This window comes from Athene noctua, chromosome 5, assembly GCF_965140245.1.
Source record: "Athene noctua chromosome 5, bAthNoc1.hap1.1, whole genome shotgun sequence".
Taxonomy (NCBI): domain Eukaryota; kingdom Metazoa; phylum Chordata; class Aves; order Strigiformes; family Strigidae; genus Athene; species Athene noctua.
In genome coordinates, this window is record NC_134041.1 from 34,229,033 (window position 1) to 34,250,730 (window position 21,698).

Below are 21,698 nucleotides of genomic sequence, written 5' to 3' on the forward strand. Positions count from 1 at the left end.
CCTGCACTCGGGCCACCACAACCCCCTGCACAGCTACAGGCTTGGGGAGGTGTGGCTGGAGCTGTCTGGAGGAGAAGGATCTGGGGGTTCTCATTGACAGGCGGCTGAACAGGAGCCAGCAGTGTGCCCAGGTGGCCAAGAAAGCCAACGGCATCCTGGCTTGTGTCAGCAATAGTGTGACCAGCAGAAGCAGGGAGGTGATAGTCCCCCTGTCCTCTGCACTGGTGAGGCCACACCTGGAGTGTTGTGTCCAGTTTTGGGCACGTCAATACGAGAGAGATCTCGAGGGGCTGGAGCGAGTGCAGAGGAGGGCAACGAAGCTGGGGAAGGGCCTGGGGAACAGATCCTGTGAGGAGCGATTGAAGGAGCTGGGGCTGTTTAGTTTGAGGAGGAGAAGGCTGAGGGGAGACCTCATCACTCTCTACAGCTCCCGGAAAAGACATTGTAGGGAGGTTGGTGCTGGTCTCTTCTCACGGGTGATGCGTGACAGAACAAGAGGGAATGGCTTTAAACTGCAACAGGGGAGGTTCAGAGTGGACAGGAGGAAAAAATTTTCACAGAAAGAGTGGCCAGAGAGTGGAATAGGCTGCCAGTGGTGTTGCATTTAGGGTGAGAATAAATTTGGTAAGAGATAAATCCCATTGCATTCTAGCCAGTCCTCAGAGATTAGAGGGGCCAGGGGCAACTGGACTTAGCCCTTAATAGGTATGTCAGTTGGGGCCATCACTATAGGTCTGACCCAGCCCAAGCAGCCCATACACTGTAAGTCTGGTTGCATTCAAGAACAGCAGTCAGATTCACGAATAGTACAGTTTATTTTCATGCAACATCTACAAATTCCTTAAGACTGCCTACGATAAATGCACAAACTGCAGGTTGGCCCTGTAGCACTACACAAAAGAAAAAGGATTGCAGTCACACCCACACAGTTCCTGGGGATACACTCAGCGTAGCCGAGGAAATCTTACCAAAAGGTGTCCCTTCTTGGGCGGGGGGGGGGGGAGCACAGATCCATCAATCTGTCCCCGCTTTGGTGTATTATCGTCCCTCCCAGTTAGGGACAAACTTGGGGTGTATTTGTCTTAGTAGGTATGGGTGAGTGGGTGGGACCATAGTCAAGTCATTAGTTTTTGTGTAATGACATAATTAATTTTGTGGCGCCAAGGGGTACAGCTGGGTATCGTGGGGAAAAAAGAGGGAGGACAAGAAGCAAGGTCGACTTGGTGCAAGGGGTGCAGCTGGCTTGTGTGGGGAAGAAAGGAGGATGAGGCACAGAGTTGGCAGGTTGCTACAAAAAATCATCTTTCGAGAGAAACGAGTAGAAGAGTAGATGAATCTGTCCTTGAAGTGAAAGAATGGCACCGCACAGCCTGCACCCCGCTTCGCATTCCTCCTTGGTGCCACATCAGACACAGATCACTGGACCTTCGTCCTGTCCTGTGTTTATTCTGGGCACTCTGTGTCAAGGACAATGTATGTTTTTGCCGATTGCTCGCTGTTTTGCCTTCCTCACGCCTCCAACACCTAACAGGTGGTCAGAGAGTGGAATAGGCTGCCCAGGGAGGGGGTGGAGTCACCGGCCCTGGATGTGATTAAGGGTGGTTTAGATGAGATGTTGAGGGATATGGTGTAGGGGAGAACTTGTAGAGTAGGGCTGGTGGTTGGACTCGATGATCCCAAGGGTCTTCTCCAAGCTGAATGACTCTGTGAACCCTGGGGGAGGCAGGGCAGCTGCAGCTGACCCACGGTTAGGCAGGTAATGTCACAGCTCACCAGCCCTGCGAGTGTCACCTCCCGTGAGCTCCCTGCTGCCAAGACAAACACTGTGCCTCGGCTCAGTTTAATTCCAGCGGGGAAGTCGGGATGCGGTGCCGCCGCACCTCCTCCTGCATGCCAGCTCACTCAGCAGGCGCAGCCAGCGTCCTCCACAAAGGCACTGAACCAGCGTGCCAGGACATTTTGTTTTGTGGTGAGGGCAGAGCTCTCCACCCCGCACACTGGCAGCTGGGGCACCCCACGACAACAGGAGTGTGAGGCTGAAGCTGTAAGCCCTCGTGCTGAGAGCAGGTGGGCTGGGTGTGTGCAGTTACCAACCCAAGAGACAAGATGCACGGGCAGGAAACCAGCAGAAGGGATCTGATGGGGGGTCCACAGGGACATCTTTCCTACAGACTCTTCCCTTTGGAAATAAATTCTGTTAACTGTATTGTTGCAGCCCATTTCAGGGATGTTTTGATGAAGTGTCTTATGGAGGTTCAGCTGGTGGATATTTTAAAATAAATGATACTAAATGTTTTTAAACCAAATGAAGCACGAGGTCCCAGACACTAGCCTCCACGAATCGTTGAAACTGTTTAGCTTGAGCAGTTGTTATGGTGGTTTCGATACGCAAATTGGAGAGGGAAGATCCTCTCAGCAGAGTCTGAGCAAGGCAGATGGAGAGAGAGGCAAACCCCTGAGCAGCTGGGGAAGGAAGGCCGCAGTTCTCAATGAGGAAAGAATATTCAAGGAGAAGCGGCAGGCAGGGAGGTGTGTGTGTCAAGGCTCATTCCTGGCTGGAGCAGGAGCGGCAGTGCCGGTGACATGCTCCGCTCTTCCCCAGCTGGTCCCAGTCCCCGGCTGGTTGCCCACAGCCTGATGCTGGCCGCTGGATCTGCTGCCACCTCCTGGCCTGCCCTCCGTGGGAGGCAAGAGCAAGCCATGTGCCCTACCCGCCACACTGAACTGGAAATGTTTTCATTAAAATGGTGAAATTAATCAAGTGAAGTTCACATTTTCTGTAGGCAAGGAATAGCACTTCCAGCCTGCTGGACAGAGTGCAGATGACTGAGGTTTTCCATAGACTTTCTGCTTTCTCAAGTCCTTCTCCTGGAATGACTCACGCAGACATACAAAATGTCCAGTTTATGAGTGTTTTTGTTCCTTTCTGTTGTGTAGCTGTCTGAAGAACCCTCGTCCTTCTCTTCCTCCATTCATCCCATGGACATCCCTCCCTCGGAGGTGTCACCTTCAATCCCATCCTCTCCCTTGCTGTCCTCCGATGACAAGTGCGCTGTCTCCGTGACACCTGTTACCTCAAAAGAAGTACTGCCTCCTGTTTACAACCAGCAGCACAAAGATACGTGCGTCATCCGGATTAGCATAGAAGACAACAATGGCAATATGTACAAGAGCATCCTGGTGAGTGGTGTGGAACAGCAAAATGCTGTGATCGTTGGTGATGTTTTCAGCCAGGGTGACTTCAACAAATGGTGCTTTTAGTTTTGAAAATACTTATTCACCGAGCCAACTAATCAAACCTGGCTTAAAAGGGAAAATGACAAACCTTACAATTCAAAATATGTGCAGCAGGGTATGAACGAGAGGTCTGAAAATAGCCTCTTTGTGGAAGTTTCCGGTCTTGAAATTAAAGCTTGTACTTTATCAAAAAGTTCCAAGTGAAGCATTCTGATCAAGCGTGGGCTTGGTTGCTCCTGCTCTTCTGCTGCCATTAGCTGCCTTTTCTCTAGCTCGGAATTTGTGGGGGGGTTTTGACAGAAGAGGCCACGTGCCAAGTTTCTCCTGGAGAAACTTTTCCCAGGAGCTGGTTTCTGGAAACGGGGAGCTGTACAGGAGGAGGCTGAGGGTCCTTTTAACTCTCTGCAGCGAAGGTTGTCGGAGCAGCAGCAACCAGCGCTCAGGTGTTTCCCTGGATGCGGGTCCCAGGGGGGATTCTGGCAGCCCCAGGCCAATGGCTGAGGGCGTGCAGGGCCTGTGCTGGGCCGTGCCTGACGTGAGTCGCCTGCACACGATCTCTGCAGACACCTGCCAGAGACTCAGCTGCTGAGAAAACACTTTGTGTCCCTCACGGCCCAGGGGGAACCAACACAAAGTGAGGTAGTCTGTGGCACGTTTAGCTACCTTACAATTTCACTGCTCGGACCTCCCCAAACTGCAAAGACCCGTTCTCTGAGGGCCTGACAAATTTGGCTACTGGCAAGACAAATCTTCCTTGTGACTGCGTAAGGCTCTGGAGGGAGCCCTGTGTGTGCTCCAGATGCACAGCGCTTCCACAGCAGACAGTAAACCCAGTAACAAGGCCAAAAGTCTTTGCAGGGCGTCAGAGAAAGTATTTAGCACAGAAGACTGCAGATTAACTGCAAACAATGGATGGGGCAGCTCTTTTGGTGGACTTTTATGTCTGGTGAGGACAGTGTCTCAGCTCTCAGAATGTTTGCTCAGGAGAGCAGATGCTCTGGTGTACTGCTGTCTCTTCTCTCACACTACCTGTCGTCTTGAACTAAAAAACAAGCACCGCCACATGTCACACGTACCACCTTTTAGTATCTAGCAGGACCTACTACTTTGTTACTCAGTTCTCTGAAATATTTTTCAAGAGCAGTGGCCTGCAAAGAGTCAGGCCTTTGCCACGTATTAAATCAAACTCGAGAGGGAATAAGCAGGATCTCTCATTGCAGCTCTCTCTCTGCAGCTAACGAGCCAAGACAAAACTCCTGCTGTCCTCCAGAGAGCGATGTTGAAGCACAACCTGGAATCGGATGCAGCTGAGGATTATGAGCTTGTACAAGTCATCTCTGAGGACAAAGGTAGGGAAGCAGAACTCTGCTGCTGCTTGAAGAGTGCTGCTGGGTTTGGGGGGAAAGAGTAAAATGTGAAGCAAGGTTAGAAATGCCAGGACACGCTGTCGTGGCTGCCAGTGAGCATAACCCCCCTCGGTAACTGGTGCGCAGGGGGGATTTATCACGGCCTGTCAGCAGGTCACTTTAGAGGCAGGCCTCGTGGGCCGCCAGGCAGACCTCCGCCGTGCAGGGCACCAGTGGAGTCATCAGCTGAAGAGCAGCTGCGCTCACTCCCTGAGCGTGGTCTGTCGCAGGGCACGGCCCCTCCAGGGATCAGGGCAGGCCCGGATCCTACCGCCGGCACCATGCCCTGCAAACAGGGATTTTGGCACAGCCTCCCCTTGGAGCGGCTGCCCGGCGGGACGTGCTCTGGGTTCGGCCGCCACCTCCTCTCCTCTGCAACTCTTTTTTCTGTGGGATGGCTGCTCTGGGCACCACCCGATGCGGCTTTGGCTGGCGAGGCACAGCAGGGCACGGAACGGGGCCCAGCACGGCCTGGCTGGGTGTGCTCGGGCTGCTCACCCGGTCCCTGCTCTCTCATGGCTTTCCCTCTGCTACGTCCAGTGCTGCAAAGTAACGCTCGCTCTGGCCCCTCTTTTGCAGAGCTGGTGATCCCAGACAATGCCAACGTGTTCTACGCCATGAACAGCCACGCAAACTTTGATTTCATCCTGCGGAAAAAAGCTTCAGTCGGTGGGCAGAGGAAAGCGAGGAGCCGTTGCAGTGTGACGCTCCCTAGAACTGCCAGAGCAGGGTGTGAGAGCAACAGGCTCAGCAAAATTATGCTGTGAAGCTGACAAGGCCATGGGGAGAACTGGCGGAGGACTGCCCTTGCAACCATCCAGTATTACAGGATCAACAGCAGATGAACGTGTCGCTATTCAGCTTTGAACATATTGGAGGCTGGAATGCAAAGTGAGTATCTGGTCAACCTACAGCCAGAGATGTCGCTCTTCTCCCTTGTATCTGGACATGGACATACACACATGGATTTATGAGACAGTACAGACTGGAATTTTTGGGGGGTTTGTTTTGCACATGAGCCGAGGAAGGTGACAGCCTCACCTAGAGGGGAAAACAGGACTGCAACGTTTGTCTTAAGAACACCGCACAAGCCAACTCTCTTTGCGAGAAAACATTTTCCTTTGTGCCAGTATTACACAGAAGAAGGTCTGAATTTATTTTTATAAAACGGGAGAAGAAAAGTTTCAATGCAGTTCTGCCTGAACCGAGGAGGAGGTCCCAGCCGCCTCCAGCTGACTGACGGGAACACTGGTTTGCAGGAGGTGTGGGTGAGCCAAGTGCCACAAGCAGTTGCTGCCTTCAGGAGGGATTTACATTCATGAAAAAGCAGGGCGGGTGCATCCCCAAAACACTCATCCCTGGAGACAGTAGAAACTGCAAGTGGGTCTGTTGCTTTCACACAGCTGGCAAACTTCTTTTTGCACTTGTTCCATGCCAGAAAATTACCTATTTGGGGTTTTTTTTCCAAAGACCTTTAAAAGAATGGACTGCACTTGCTTTGGGATGAATGTCATGGTTTGTTCATGAACAAGGCAAAGAACCACTACTTGTCTGGATTTAGGTCTGGTCTTAATGCCGCTACAGGGCGTTTTTTCTTTCACTTTGCTAACCCGTTGTACAGAAATCGATGCCTTTTGCCTGTACTCTGGAAGGACCGATGTACCTCTTTGTAACGTGCAATCACTCTTCAAGAGCAAAACTTTTAACTCACGTTTTCCTTCATGAGGGGCAACTACATGACCTTTTATTTTAAAAGTGGGTATTGAGAGGAGATAACCGGGTCTTAAACATTACCCCAACCACCCAGAGATTTTGATACACTCGTAGCATTATTATGGGTCATCTACAGGCAGCTCCCTTGCTCTTGATGTATGTCTGTTAAATGAGTTTCCTGAATGGTACATCCTTTCAGCTGCAATAAAGAATTCAGCTGGAATGTTATCATCTGTTCTCTGTGAAACTTTAAAGAACATATTTCTTGAGTCTCTTACCAGAATACAGCCTTCCTTGAAAGGATAGTTAGGAGTTTTATTTTTAAAAGCCATAAATGAGACATTGGATTGTAAGCAGCTCTTACTGAATAGGCTGTCTTTGAGATACATTAGTCTGAGTTAAAACAAACTCAAATACTTAATGATACACATGCCTGGGTCTTTTTTTTCCCCACCGGTTCTGTAGCAGAGATTTTCAAAACTGTGCGCAATTAGCGATAAACTCATGACGCAGTGTTTGCTTTACTATGTTCTGTGTGAAGTTTTATCACCTCTGTTGACAAGTAGCACCATGTAGGTCCTAGTCTGAATAGTTTAAGGACTCCCACTGTTTCCCTGTTAGGAGGGTGAAGGAAGCGAGTTTGTAACTGAGCCTTAAACTTTGCCCAGAGTTAGGATAAGATTACCACAGAAGAAGTTCAGTTTTCTTTGCGTTTCAGTGTAAGCGTGCACTGATGTCTGTGCAGTACCATTTGCAAAGCACAGCACTGCTCACTCAGAGGGGGTATGTCTGTACTAAGCTGAAAGGTGAATGTTCTTGATTTTAAAATTACAAAAATGTTGTATATGAAAAAGATTTTTTTAATTGCTTACCTGTAATCTTATACAATAAGTATATAAACTTTTTTTCCACTAATATTTGCCTGGAGTGAATCTGTTCTTCTCTTAAGACTTTATTACTGCATGTCAGTTGTGGGGATTTTTCCTACCTCACACCACTTCCCTCACTGTCACTCTTTCCAACTTCATCACTTTTACTGTTTTAACTGTTCTCAACTTCTTCCAGCTCCCACAACCCATCTCCCCTGCCACCCAGAGAACTTGAAATGCCATATTTTAGCCGTAACCCTTCAGCTACAACCTTCCTATACCTTTTTTTACTCTGCAATCGTGCATTTTCTTTTGAATTCCTAAAAGTTTCTATGAGGACGGCTTCTGTGTTTCTTCCGCACGGTGGCTGGAAGGGCTGTCCAAGTAAAGCAGTCTCTCACCCACGTTACCCACGGAGGGGCAGCAGCTCACCACGAGCCATACGTAGTCCAGTCACACATTGCAGGAGTGCAGCGAGCTTGCTGAGAGCTCCAGGGCAAAGCAAAAGCGATCCCGGTGCATCAGTCACGCACGCCAACCCGAGCCTGGCGCCTCAGTTTGCGCAGGCAGGGCCAGCGGACAGGGCGCAGTCCATCTCCTGGGTCTGGAACTTATCCGAGCCAGTTTCATCTTACCGTCCTCCCCGAGTAGACTGAACCATGGTCTCCACTCGCGTCAAAACCACCACCAGAAAGAACGTGGCGACCCAGACGGAGCTGCCACGCAAACACGCAGCGGTGCAGGTCCCGGGCTGCAGGGAGTGCCTGAGCCTGTCAGTCCTGCCGGAGGGCAGCAGGGACAGCACCCGAGTGTGCTGCCATCAGCTGGGTGACCTGCTGAGCCTGGTGGCAGAACTCAGAGAAGAGGTTGAGAGATTAAGAAGTATGAGGGAGTGTGAAAGGGAATTGATTTGGTGGAGTAGCACCTTGGGAACCCTGAAGCAACAGGACCAAATGGAGGCCCCAAACGAGGCAGGTAAACCCTCATCCTCTTGCTGCCAGGCTGAAGGAGGGGACCTAAGAGATGGGGGATGTTGGAAACAGGTCCCTGCTCAGGGAGGCAGGAAAACCCTGTCCTGACCTCCCTCACCCTCCATGGTGTCCCCTTACAATAGATTCAGGGCCCTGGAACTTTTGAATGACGAAAAGGAGGAGGAAAAAAATGAGACAAACAAGGAGGAAGACCAACATCCACCAAGGCCGGGTCATTCTGGAGCAGGTATTAAAACTAGTTCTAAAAAGAACCCTAGAAGAGTCATTGTAGTGGGTGACTCCACTCTAAGGGGTGTCAAAGGCCCCATATGCAGACCAGACCCGCTTCATAGGGAAGTCTGCTGCCTCCCTGGGGCCCACGTCAAGGACCTCACCACTAAACTCCCTGCTATAGTAAGACCCAAGGACTACTACCCTCTCTTGTTTTTTCAGGACATTATCAGGAGAAATCCTGAAGCAGTGAAGAGAGATTTCAGGTCCTTGGGGAAACTGATTAAGGGGTCAGGGGCACAAATTGTGTTCTCCTCCATCCCTTCAGTTGCGGGGATGGATGAAGAATACAGGAGAACTCAACAGATGAACTTGTGGCTCCAAGACTGGTGTTACCATCAGGGCTTCAGATTTTTCAATCATGGGTTGGTATACAGGGCACCTGACCTTTTGGCATCAGATGGGATTCACCTGTCCCAAGGGGTAACAGGATCTTGGGGCAGGAGTTAGCTGGGCTCATTGACAGATCTTTAAACTAGTTTTGAAAGGGGAAGAGAGGAAAACATCAGCCCATCTGAAGTGCATGTACACCAGTGCACACATCATGGGTAACAAACAGAAGGAGCTTGTAGCCGCGATGAAACAGGAAAATTACGATGTTGTTGCTATTACAGAAACATGGTGAGATGTCTCCCATGACTGGAGTGTGCCAATTGATGGGTACAAGCTCTTTAGGAGGGACAGACAACGAAGGAGAGGTGGTGGGGTGGCTCTGTATGTTAGGGACTGTTATGATTGCTTTGAGTACAAGTGTAATGAAAACAGGGTGGAGTGTATTTGCGTTAGAATCAGGGGGAAGGCCAACAGGGCAGATGTTGTAGTGGGAGTCTACTACAGGCCACCCACCCAGGACAGAGAGGTGGATGAAATATTCTATAGGCATTTAAGAGAAATCTCACAATCGCTTGCCCTTGTTCTTGTGGGAGACTTAAACTTCCCAGACATCTGCTGGAAATACAACACGGCAGAATGAGACCAGTCCCGGAGATTCCTGGAATGTGGGAGACAACTTCCTGACCCAGCTGGTGAGAGAACCAACCAGAGAAGGTGCCCTGCTGGATCTCCTCTTTGTAAACAGAGAAGGACTGGTGGATAATGTGGTGGTTGGAGGATGACTAGGGCACAGCGATCATGAAATGAATCAAGTTCTCTATTCTTAGAGAGGCCAGGAGAGGGGGAAGCAGAACTGACATCCTGGACTTCAGAAGGGCTGACTTTGTCTTGTTTAGGCACCTGCTTGAAAGGATCCCCTGGGAGACTCTCCTGAAGGGTTTAGGGGCCCAGGAAGGCTGGGTGCACTTTAAGAAGGAAGTGTTAATGGCTCAGGAGCAGGCGGGCCCCAGGTGCTGTAACAGAAGTCGGCGACAGAGAAGACCACAGGGAGCTTTGGTTGCAACTCGGAGAAAAGGAGAGTTCACAGCCTTTGGAAGAAGGGGCTAGCCACTTACAATGATTACAAAGAGGCTGTGAGGCTATGCAGGGTGGAAATCAGGAGGTCTAAAGCCCATCTAGAAATTAATCTGGCTTCAGCAATCAAAGACAACAAGGGATGTTTCTGTAAGTATGTCAACAGCAAAAGAAAGATCAGGGAGAGCCTCCATCCCCTGCTAGATGCAGGAGGAAATTTGGTAACAAGTGATGAGGAAAAGGCTGAGGTGCTTAATGCCTTCTCTGCCTCAGTCTTTAATAGCAAGGTTAGTTGTATTGATGAAATCCAGCCTCCACAGCCAGAATACAGAGACTGGGAGAACGACCCCCCTTCAATCCAGGAGACAATCAGTGACCTGCTGCATCACATAGACATACACAAGTCTATGGGACCAGATGGGATACACCCAAGGGTGCTGAAGGAGCTGGCTGGGGTGCTCGCCAAGCCGCTTTCCATCATTTACCAGCAGTCCTGGCTGACTGGGGAGGTCCCAACAGATTGGAAACTGGCCAATGTGATGCCCATCTATAAGAAAGGTTGGAAGGATGATCCTGGAAATTACAGGCCTGTCAGCTTGACTTCAGTATCCAGGAAGCTGATGGAGCAGCTCACCCTTAGCACCATCATACAACACATGCACAACAACCAGGTCATCAGCCCAGTCAACATGGGTTTATGCCTGACAAACCTGATCTCCTTCTACGACAGAGTGACCTGCTTATTGGATGAGGGAAAGGCTGTGGATGTTGTCTACCTTGACTTTAGCAAGGCCTTTGACACCGTTTCCCACAGCATTCTCCTAGTGAAACTGGCTGCTCGTGGCTTGGATGGGCACACGCTTCGCTGGGTAAAAAACTGTCTGGATGGCCGGGCCCAAAGAGTTGTGGTAAGCGGAGTTAAATCCAGTTGGCGGCCGGTCACAAGTGGTGTCCCCCAGGGCTCGTTTTGGGGCCACTCCTGTTTAACATGATTTAACATTGATGATCTAGACAAGGGGATCGAGGGCACCCTCAGTGAGTTTGCAGATGACCCCAAGTTTGGCGGGAGTGTTGATCTGCTCGAGGGTAGGGAGGCTCTGCAGAGAGACCTGGACAGGCTGGAGCCATGGGCTGAGGCCAACTGGGGAGTTTCACTAAGGCCAAATGCCGGGGGCTGCACTTGGGCCACAACAACCCCCAGCAGCACTACAGGCTTGGGGAGGAGTGGCTGAAGAGCTGCCAGTCAGAGAAGGATCTGGGGGGGTGAGTGACAGCCGGCTGAACAGGAGCCAGCAGTGTGCTCAAGTGGCCAAGGCGGCCAACGGCATCCTGGCTTGTGTCAGCAATAGCGTGGCCAGCAGGGACAGGGAAGGGATCTTACCCCTGTACTCGGCACTGGTGAGGCCGCCCCTCGATTCCTGTGTTCAGTTTTGGGCCCCTCACTACAAAAAGGACATTGAATGACTCGAGCGTGTCCAGAGAAGGGCAACGGAGCTGGTGCAGGGTCTGGAGCACAGGTCGTACGAGGAGCGGCTGAGGGAACTGGGGTTGTTTAGTCTGGAGAAGAGGAGGCTGAGGGGAGACCTCATGGCCCTCTACAGCTCCCTGAAAGGAGGGTACAGAGAGGGGGGATGAGTCTCTTGAACCAAGGAACAAGCAACAGGACAAGAGGGAATGGCCTCAAGCTGCGCCAGGGCAGGGTTAGACTGGCTATTAGGAAGCATTTCTTTCCAGAAGGGGTTGTTGGGCGTTGGAATGGGCTGCCCAGGGCAGGGGGGGAGTGTTGGAGGGGTTGAAGAGTCGGGTCCCAGCGCTGAGGGATCTGGTAGAGCTGGGAACTGTCAGTGTGAGGTTAAGGGTTAGACTGGAGGATCTTCAAGGTCTTTTCCAACTTTGATGATTCTGTGATTCTGTAATTAGGTACTTTAGATTAGATTATACACAAATTTTACAACTTCATGAAATCATTCTCTTTTGGGCCACTGAATGTTTTCTGCAGCAAGTTAATATAAACAAAAAAACCCAAACCAACTTGTGTGTTTCCATCTTTTTCTCACTGTTGTCATCATGGCATTTTTAATCTCTTGACTCATGAGCTTGTTGAGTTTTCACCCCCCTGCACACCATACAAATTACACCACAGCTGCTGGTTTTACCTTTTAGCACAGTCCCTCTTCCCCTCCAAGCATTCCTACAGACAACCTGCCATTTCACGTCACTTCAGCAGTTGGGGTGACTCCTAAAACTGCCAAAAATCACACTGTGAGTCCCAGAACTGTGGCACTTGCCTTCATCACTGAAGCACTTCTGTTACTATAGCAAAAGAAAGATTACCCTGAATTAAAGCTGTCTCCTGCTTTTTTTTTTTTTTTTACTTAAATTACCTCAGGAGACACAACACAAGCTTACTCAATTTCCTTCAGGATAAATACAACCTATTTGAGAACTAGGAATTTCATATTGCCATACTGAGAGTACAACAGCACTTTTCCTTTCTTGAACAAAAGCAAAGACAGACAGTTGCTAGTTACAAGCAGTCTTATTGCAGATGGCCATTTTTAGGGCCTGTCACCATAACCTTTCTTGGGAACAAGTTGCTTTTTCAGCTGGCTTGCTGCTTACAGTTTGTAAAATCTGTTCCTAGCTTCCACTGCTCTGCCACCACACTCAATGGGATAGGCACTGCTGGGTGTTTTTTACATCAGCTGGGGCCTCCTGGGGCTTAGCTCAAATGCTCCATAGCAGAGCAAAAACCCCACAGCAAAAGAAGAGGAGAAAAATAAGGGAGAAGAAAACAAGAAAAAAAAAAAAAGCCCTCTGTGGTTGACAAAATAGCTTGGCAAAGTCTTACTTATCAGCAGTGATACCCCTTCCGTGTCCGAGCTATGCCGTACCCCTGGGGCTGCATCATCCCTGCCCCACGCGCCACAGCAAACAGCCCTCTCGGCCAAAGCCAGAAGGCTGGTTTGAGCTGGTGCTCCTACTTGTGCTCAGTTTTGAAGCCCCTTAGATGAAGGGGGGTAAAAAAAAGTACATGGAAAGTGGAAAAACATCAGAAAAACACAGAAGTGTTTCAACTGCCTCCTACTTTTCCAAAACACAGTTAATTCTGAGTAGAGCAAAGCCTGGGCAACACCTGCCAAGGAACTAAAAACCCAGACAGGGAAAAACAGCCCTTGTCATAGCAGGTAGAACCACTGGCCATCCCCCACAGTTTGCATATGTAAATAAATAGAAATTTGTGTCTGGATATACACACACAGGCATATAGGTAAAAGAACAATCAGCTAGATTGAGGCCATGTCTGCTCTGAAATAGACACATTCATTTAATTAGTTACATTTTTATTCTTGTTTCCCCCCCTCCCCTGAAATTGCCATCAAACCCCTTGTACCACTCACTCGCAGAGTCAACAAGAAAAAACCCACCCAAAAAAACCCAATGCTGCTGTCTAGATGTTTTTAATAAACTGCTGCTGCTCTACTTAGGGAAATCAAAGTTAAATAAAACTCAGCCTCCCTGAGCATCCAAACCATCTCCATGGACAGCACCACTTCCTGAACACATGGTGTTAGCCATCTCTGGCTGCAGAGCTGCTTTCCCTGCTGTGCCAGCCTGTGGGACCATGCCTGTGGGACCTGCTGTGAGGCCAGGGTAGCCTGGTGGCTCCAATTTTTATCATTTGAATGAGCTACACTAAGGTTAAAAAAGCAAGGGGACTCAAATACCTTTTTTTTTTTTTTTTTAAAAATCCATGCTGTGTTTCCTGCATGGCCACTGGAGCAATGCTCTCCACCCTCCTGGGGAAGAACCCGAAGGGGCACCTGCGAGGCTGTAACACAGCTCCCAGCCCCCCTGCACAGCTCTGGGGGCTGGGATGGCACACTCAACCTTCTCTCCCCAGCCCGCTACTGTGAGGAGCACCAGGGTCGTGGTCAGCCACAATGTTCATGGAGAAACTGCTGCAGGAGGATCATGAAAGGTCAGAAGAGGGAGGGTTCGAAAAACAGAGTGCTTGCTGACACAGGTAAATCACCCCCAAGGTTGGCAGAAAGAGAAGCTGCTCCCGTGGACACAGAGATGGGTTTTTCGCAGAACTAAAAGCACATGAGGGTGGAAGAGATACACAGTGATGATGTAGACAAACACAGTGGAGCCATAATGAGCCCTTATGTGGAGAGGCAGCCACAATATTAGATCAGAGAAATGATACCAGGTACCAGGCCAAAGAGACTCACCCACCCAGCACTGGCCCATCGCTGCTGCTCTGTCAGACTCGGACGCACATGCACATCACAGTACCTACAGCGATGCCTGAGAACGTGCTGGATGCTCACCAGTTCACCAAAGTCCTGCTTCTGAAGGCCACACCAAGCTTCTCACCAACATCTTTGGGATTGCCATCATGCTTCAAACAAGTCAGACTTGCCCCTGGTAAAGCAAGACCTGAGGAGGAAGCAAGAGGGCTTGTCAGAGAATGACCCAGGCTGTGCGTGGTGGCCCGCGGCAGACCTGCTCTCCAGACTCACCCCATCGCACGGGCACCTGCTCCAGCCTGGGCAGCAGAAGGAACAGGGCTTCCAGGTGGTAGATGCAGAACAGGCAGTGAGTCCACAGCGGAGTGACATAGCTTGAGCTGGCCTTCCCCAGCCAGAGCTACTCCCACCCAATGAAGACTACACACAGTGCTCATCTTGCACCAGGTTCTATGTATTATCAGACCGGCTGACAGGTAATAATAACATGTCTTCTTTAGCAGAAAGTACATTGATCAGTAATTATTAAAAACAAACAAAAATTTAAAAAACAGCCACACATGCTCAACTGTACAGCAGCCAGCAGGTGAGTCTCTAGACTGCAAGTCCAGGAGGGCATCCTCCCTCTGCACCAGCAGCCTGCAGCCCAAGGTCTGCGCTGGCTAAACCTAAGCAGTGTAGTCTGTGGTCACCTGGCCTCTGAGAAACATTTTTTCCTAAAAAAAATAAACACCCTACTCTGCTGATATGTACAGCAAGTACATCAGAACTCATCCAAAAAAAAAAAAAGACAAGTTTGCTCCTCACATGAAAAAATATCAAGGGAAGTTGCCTTTCTGTCCTGTAACACACAATTCTATCATGGCTGTTGAGAACACTCACATCTCTGTAGGCTGTTTCGGTTTTATAAAGGTAGTGTCAAGCAGTTCATAACCAAACTTTTGAAGTTCCTTTAAGTCCTACACTTGGATTTTATGGCCTAATTAAACAGGCCTGCAAATAGGTTGTCAGGCTTTATCTTCCTGAAGGAATAAACTGAGGCAGGGGGTGAAGCAAGACATGACACAGACTAACGCTGCCTGTGTTCCCTTCAGGCAGTGCAGGGACAAATAAAACCAGCAATCTCCACTTTCTCTGCTAGCTTCTAAGATTTTAGACATGCCAAGACATAGGTTCTGTACTGGGAGGTCTGTTCAGATGGGATCTAGCAAGTTTTGAAATTTGCAGAGGGGAACCCAGCAGTAGTTTTCTATGGAAGTGTGAGGAGGGAGAAGATACTACAGATGAGCACGGCTCCAGTGCACTGAACATTTTTGGAAACCATCTGGATTCTGACAGGGATTCCTTTGGAAAATAAAACTGAATAACCCACACGCTTGCCTGCAGTTCGTATCAGTGAACTGGGTTATAAAAGCCTACAAACCTACAAGGAATAACAGTTACACAGCAGCCGAGTTACAGCTATCCAGATAGGTATTAACACTTGTACACCTCTATATATTAATCTTTATAAATAGAGTGTTCTACACGAGGAATTGTAGAAAGACATCATTCAAGGTTGTTTTTTCACAGAAGTCTGAGAGGGCTTTTGTTCAGATCTCTGCCTTTTTTCTGCCAGTCTGGAACACTTGGTCTTTTTTCCTCCTTCATCTCCCAGCCAGTCCTAAGCGACTTGGTTAGTTGTCAGGTCCAACCACTGTGCTTCGCATTCAAAGCAGCGGGAAGAAGACCACATGAAGAGCTGCTCTACAACTTTCAAGGGTGAAAAGCTAAAGTGTGAGGCAGGTTCAGCTGTCAATAGAGTCCCAGGGGAAGTGGGCAGTCATAGCTCATCCCTGGAGGACGGTGCATTGAGAGATGACTGGGAAGGCAGGGCATCCTTGTTCTGGGCATCGCTGTGGATCTTGCCTTGCTGCCGGGATTTCCAGGAGTGTGTTCTGTCCCAGTCTGTTGACACGGTCTCGTTGTCCCAGATTGTAGAGGTCTCTGTGTCACTGAGGTAGCCCGGCTGCCCTGTGTAGTGGGTGGGGTAAACAAGCAGGGGTTCTGCTGAAAAGGCTTTCAAGTCTCTCGACTCATAGTACTCCATGTACTTTGCTCTAAAGAGGAGAGAAAAATCATCAGTAACAGAGTGAACGTTCTTCAGTGCCACTGCTTGCAACTGTGAGATACAAGCCAATCCACTGAGCAAACAGGTCCCAGGGAGCAGAGGTAGTTGCTGGGGTGGAGTCTGACTCCCCACAGCCAGAACCAGACACCTTACGACCACATGCAACCTATACAGCCAAAGCCTCTGTTACCAGAGACAGCCAAATGTCTCAGAACCAGGCCACAAGCCCTGCACCAGGCAGGAGCAATAACCGCTCTGCAGCAGGTCTGTCACCTCCTTTGACCTGACTCAGGAGCTCTGCTGGAAACAATCAAAAAACATAAGGAGTAGCCCTGTCCCCCACCAGCCAGGCTACAGAAGTGAGACACACCAACATGACTGGGCTTAAGATCATTCAGCAAGACCCAGCTCACGACAACCCGAGCAGCGGAGGCATCCTACTTACACAGGGTGCTTGTTGTACATGACTGGCAGAAATTCATCTACAGGCAGCATCTTGCTGAAGGGCTCAGCTCCGACGAGTTTCTGAGCCCCTTGGAAAGAGATTGCGTACCCCAGGGTCCAGTAAGAGTAATCAGCTTCCACCAGGTTCATGACATTGGGAACTGCTTTCTCAGGCTCCTGCACCTGCATCCTTTTCCGGCCAATGTAGCTTAAAGGGTGAAAAGACCAAGGAAATTGGAACCAAAGTGAATCTGCAGCAATTAGGACCACAAGACTGTTTATGTTTACCAAGGAAGAGTAAAGGGTCATTCCAAGAAGTAATCCCTGACCAGGCTCATGGATTTCTTATCCTGCACCACTCCCAGACATTCAAGTCTTAACCCAGTGGGTGGTACAGCTGTGAAAGAGTTTGTAAGGGAGATTAGATGACACAGTCCAAGCCTCAGGACTGAGCTGTGTCAGCTCCTCTGCCACAGCAGCATCTCCAGACACTGTTGAGATTAATCAGCACTGCCAACACAGGGCAGTAATGCCACCCAGCAAGCATTTCAGCATCAGTCTGCCCCAGAAGGCAGAGCTGTCCTGATGGCAAGAGCCACCAAGAAGTCTCTGCCACCTCCCCCTGCACCCCAGCATTCACCCACATCTCTGTCATGACAGAGCAGATGCTGCTGACCTCCTCTGCATGCCCAGAGGCTCCCAGGTGGCTGAGGGCCCATTACTTACATAAGCTCCCAGTCTAGCTGGGCTTGTTCAACATCATCCATCAGCTTCATGAGCTTCCTTTTAAACTGGTGTTCAAAGCGCACATCATCCTCAATAACAAGCGTCTTCTCCAGTTCTCTGTTCACCACCTGAAACAAGAGGGTTTGGAAGTGGCACATGTGGGCCACTCCCTGCACCCTGATCAGGGGTCATCCTGACCTGGCACTGCCTTCTAGACCATGCAGGTAGGGAGGCTGGAGAACCACTCCCAGGTTCATGGCTCAGCTGGGAGAGACATCACAGTTTTAGATGCTTATTCTGAGACACTTTAAAGATGGATAATATGAGGATATACCAGTATACCAGGATATTAAGACAAAGTGCCAAACAAAAATGCATCATTTCAAACTGCAAGGGAACACATATTTACTTTGGTCTCCTAGAAAGTGTTATTACCCTCATCTGAGGGTAAAGGCAGGGACAGTAGAGAAGAGCTAGTGAGAACAGGCCTGGGAATACCCTGTGGCTGAGCATCTGCAGCCTAGAAAAACTCTTCATCTAGAACCCGTGAGCTACCATCCAGCATGGCCACAGCAACCACCTCCTCAGGGAATATGCAGCAGCCTCTGCTGCCAAAGCTGCTGTTCAAAAAACCGTTTGTTGAAAGAAAGTGTTCCTGAAGTCTGGGAAGGAGGACAATCTAGCATATCCAAAGTCTGGCCCTGAGGACCTAGAGAACACACAGGCAAAGGCATCCTGCATGTAGGTTCCCATGTCATCATCATCTGAGTGCTGGCGATTTAGAAGTCTCAAGGCCAAAAGGACAGCTGGGCTTCTCAGCAGTGAGCCCCTCCATCTGGGTCTGGGCTCTCTGGATCAGAGCCCTGCCCTGCTGCAAGGAGGTGCTGCAGATAGCACCTCTGCAGGCAGGGGCTGCCTCTACTTGGGTAACCACTGCCATTGCCCAGCCTTCCTTTTGTACCAAGGCCTCTCCCTGCCCTCACCACCCCTTACTTGAAATAATCCCTCCTATTGATGTCAGACTGTATAACTCCAGCATCTCTGACCAGCACAGCCCAGATCCTCTCAAGTGTCACTCCTCAGGTGACCAGGGACAGACGGAAGCTACAACTTTTACCACCTAAACAAGATCTCTTAGCTCAGGTAACAGAGGACGTGAACTTGCTTCAGTCCAGATGCAAAACAAGCGGAAAAAAAACAGAATTTTTTTGAACACCATCTGTTCTTCAAAACCTGCTTGCCTTTCTCCTAAGAAAACTTGTTTCAAGCAGGACGGTTTGCAAAAAGTGTCATGAAAATATTCTGATACAAATCACTCAGAGCTGTTGGCAAGTGCAAAGCAGACACAAGAAAGCTGAACACAGCTTTCAGGAAAACCCCTGTGCATGATCCCCTACAAACCAAGGAAAACAGTTCCATTCTATGCTTCCAGAAAGTTGCACTGTATTGGATGCTCTGCCCTAGGACTGGCTGTGCCCCGAGGCACCCACAAACTTCTTACCTCCTTCCAGATGTAGTAGTGACTAAGGAAGCAGCCAATCTCTCCCCTGGTTAGTGGCCTGGAGGAGTACGGGTCCCGGTAACCTGGCAGCATATCGATGCTGAGAGCTTTGAGCTGACTCGTGTTCAGTGCTCTGAGAAAGACAGAATATTTATCACCATTTGAAAAAAAAAAAAAGTAAATTCAAGTCACAGGCGCAATACGGGAAATGCTGATGTTCAGAGAAGATGTATCTCGAGAAATTCTGCACTTGTCTCATTCAAAACCAGAGAAAAGTTAACTTCTTGATTTACATTTCTAATCAAGCTGACAAATCATATCCTGAACTCTGACAATGACTTCTTGTTGGACCATCAACTTGTCAGGTGCTTGGCTTAGATTATTTTTCTAAGACGTCTTGATGTGTACCCAAGTCTCAAAGACCACTAGATGGCATGTGGGTTCCTATCTCTCCGAGGCCTTTTTGCAACTTTCTGCCTTTGCAAATTTCTGCCTTGATTTCTCGTTGTAAAAAGGTCTTAACACACCTTAGAGTAAGCTTGGAAAGTGCTGTGTCAGGGTTAACACTGTAGCACAACAGCTTTGTAGCACCAGGATGAAAAATCTTCCCAGGAGATAATTGCTCTCAAACACTTTCACTGCTAACTCCTTTTCTGTGTGCAAGTGTTATAGTTCACAGAAATCGGTATGATTTTAACCTGATTTTCATCTTAGTCTGAACCACACTGCCCTTGTTCTCTCATGGAGACTGACTAATTGAAAAAGAAAGAAAGAAACAGAGCAAAACTGCCCCAAACAGGCTGTTAGGTAAATAAAAGTGGTACTTGCCTCTCCCTCAGCCAACCCTTCCCCACAGAAGAGAGGCCAGGGAATCCAAGCAGATGGTGTTAAGCCTAAACGCACAACCCCCTCTTTGCAAACATCAGCAACCCCAGCCAAAACTCACTTTCCATCCACAGCCTCCACTATCTTGACTGCAATCTCCTGCTCATAGAGAGTCCGCAGCATCCGAGCCCGCCTGTCTTTCCGACGCTTCAGATTGATCATGAAAATCTGGATAGAAGATAAAGACATCAGCCTCCTGACTTGGGAGTGAAGAAGAAAAGGGAGTCCATTCTTCTCCAGCAGCCCTATTGGAAAAGCAGATCTTATGAAAATACTGGGTATGTTGTCATTCCAGGTTGCTTAGAACTTGTCAAAAAAAGGGGGTTGGTTTTGACTTGAAAGCTTAGAAGCTTATTCTCTGTCCAACAGCTACTTTTTATGGATGTTCAACAAGGGAAACTCGCTCTTTGAGAATGAATAAGGGTGAGAGAAGACTAGTTACAGCCAAGTCTATAATTTCCCAAGATATAGGATGTTTTGATTTATATTAAACACAGAGTAACATGGTCATGTCCAGCTCCAGTCCCAGAGGAAGACTGACCCACATGCTTCCCCACCATGCTGCCGTTGCCTGTATTTAGGATTATCAGTGGGGCCACCATCCAAGTACAGGGACATGGTAAAAGAGAGAATTTTCATAACTACTTTAGACACTAAAAATCCGCTGCTACCCCTGCCAGAGCAGAAAGCCTAGCAGGGAGCCAAGACCAGGAACAGAGATGCCTGTGCAGGGCTCCATCCAAGCCTTGAGGAGACAGACTCTCTGGTGGAGGGCAGAGGACTGAAGCCCTCATTTGCATGTAAACTGCAGAGGGTAAGGCATATTTTTCAGTCACAGGCAGACAAGTGCAGCCTTGTAGCCTGTGGAGCAAAACCTCATCCCAGTAAGAAGTGGATCAAATTCTTGGTCAGTACAGATGCAAAAATAATAAATTGGATAAATAAAGTGCAGCCACAAAGGACAACATGGAAAAAACCTATGCCAGCTGTGTCCTAAACACAGACACTCAAACACACATAGCCAAATCAGGTTCAGACTTTACGAGTCATATAAACAGATGTAGCAGAATACACCAAGAGAACAAAGGCTCCCCTGATCACCAGGACCCTGTCGGTCATGGTGCCACCCTGGCAGCTGCATGCACAGGGGTTGCTGGCTCTGTGAATAACACAGTTAATTAAAGCACAGCAGATCCCTCTCCAGCCTTCTCCCCCCTCAATGCTTGCTCTCTCCACAACGTGCGGCAGAGTCAGGAAAGGAATTTCTGCAGGATCCTGGGGCACTACCAGTGTCAGCAACCATCTTTCTAGTTCACTTTAACTTAAGGCCATAGCAGAAAATTGCGGTGACCAAGTAGGGCAGGGGGAGACAGCATGGAAGATTTCCACCAATCCGGGATGTACCTAGCTTGGGCTAGATCCCATCTGTGAGCTGGCTCTCCCAGCTGCTTAGGCTCTCCAGTGTGTCTCTCAGGTGAGAGAAATTGTTCCCTTCTGTCACTGGAAAGCAGGAGAGGTTTCCCAAAAGACCAGTTTTTGTTGCAGACTTTCAAGCTGCTCTGCAGAGTCAGATGTAGAGGAAACAGCACAAGAACTGAGGAGTTAAATAACCTGTTTTTCAGCCTCACTTCTGTCATCTCCTCTTGGCTGGATTAAAACATCCATAACATCAAGACAGAAAGCCCAAAGATTCCCTGGGCACTGCCCTTGCACACAAACCTTCACTTCTGAGCAGGAGTCTTGTAGCAGCTACTAAGTGCCCACAGACCTGACTGGCCTCATTTCTCAACAGCAAATGCCAGAGAGAAAGAAAGCTCCTCGAGCCCTTTCCCTTCTGCTTCCCTGAGCTTGGCAGAAGCCCTCCCACACAAGGATGGCTATT

General features: G+C 49.1%; 2 protein-coding genes across 4 annotated transcripts in view; one reads left to right on the forward strand and one right to left on the reverse strand.

Annotated features, from left to right (window-relative positions):
* LOC141960858 (ral guanine nucleotide dissociation stimulator-like 1) overlaps positions 1 to 7,271 on the forward strand; it is an 81,930-nt gene extending 74,659 nt beyond the window's left edge. For both annotated transcript variants that reach the window (XM_074907042.1, XM_074907043.1), the window contains 3 exons: positions 2,938 to 3,180; positions 4,472 to 4,586; positions 5,223 to 7,271. In XM_074907042.1, the coding sequence (XP_074763143.1) occupies positions 2,938 to 3,180; positions 4,472 to 4,586; positions 5,223 to 5,410 (546 nt within the window). In that variant the 3' untranslated portion in view covers positions 5,411 to 7,271. The remainder of the gene's footprint in view (positions 1 to 2,937; positions 3,181 to 4,471; positions 4,587 to 5,222) is intronic.
* A 6,463-nt stretch (positions 7,272 to 13,734) lies between these two features.
* The window catches only part of COLGALT2 (collagen beta(1-O)galactosyltransferase 2), a 63,247-nt gene continuing 55,283 nt past the window's right edge, over positions 13,735 to 21,698 (reverse strand). The window contains exons 8-13 of one of the 2 annotated variants that reach the window (XR_012633766.1): positions 19,878 to 19,984; positions 18,932 to 19,064; positions 17,431 to 17,558; positions 16,706 to 16,912; positions 14,424 to 16,249; positions 13,735 to 14,340 (exon numbers count right to left, since the gene is read on the reverse strand). Coding sequence is in view for 1 of the 2 variants with exons in the window: in XM_074908300.1 (XP_074764401.1) it covers positions 15,973 to 16,249; positions 16,706 to 16,912; positions 17,431 to 17,558; positions 18,932 to 19,064; positions 19,878 to 19,984 (852 nt within the window). In the remaining variant the exon portion in view is untranslated. Of the gene's footprint in view, positions 14,341 to 14,409; positions 16,250 to 16,705; positions 16,913 to 17,430; positions 17,559 to 18,931; positions 19,065 to 19,877; positions 19,985 to 21,698 lie in introns of those variants that run through there. The other variant, XM_074908300.1, reaches the window with a different exon arrangement.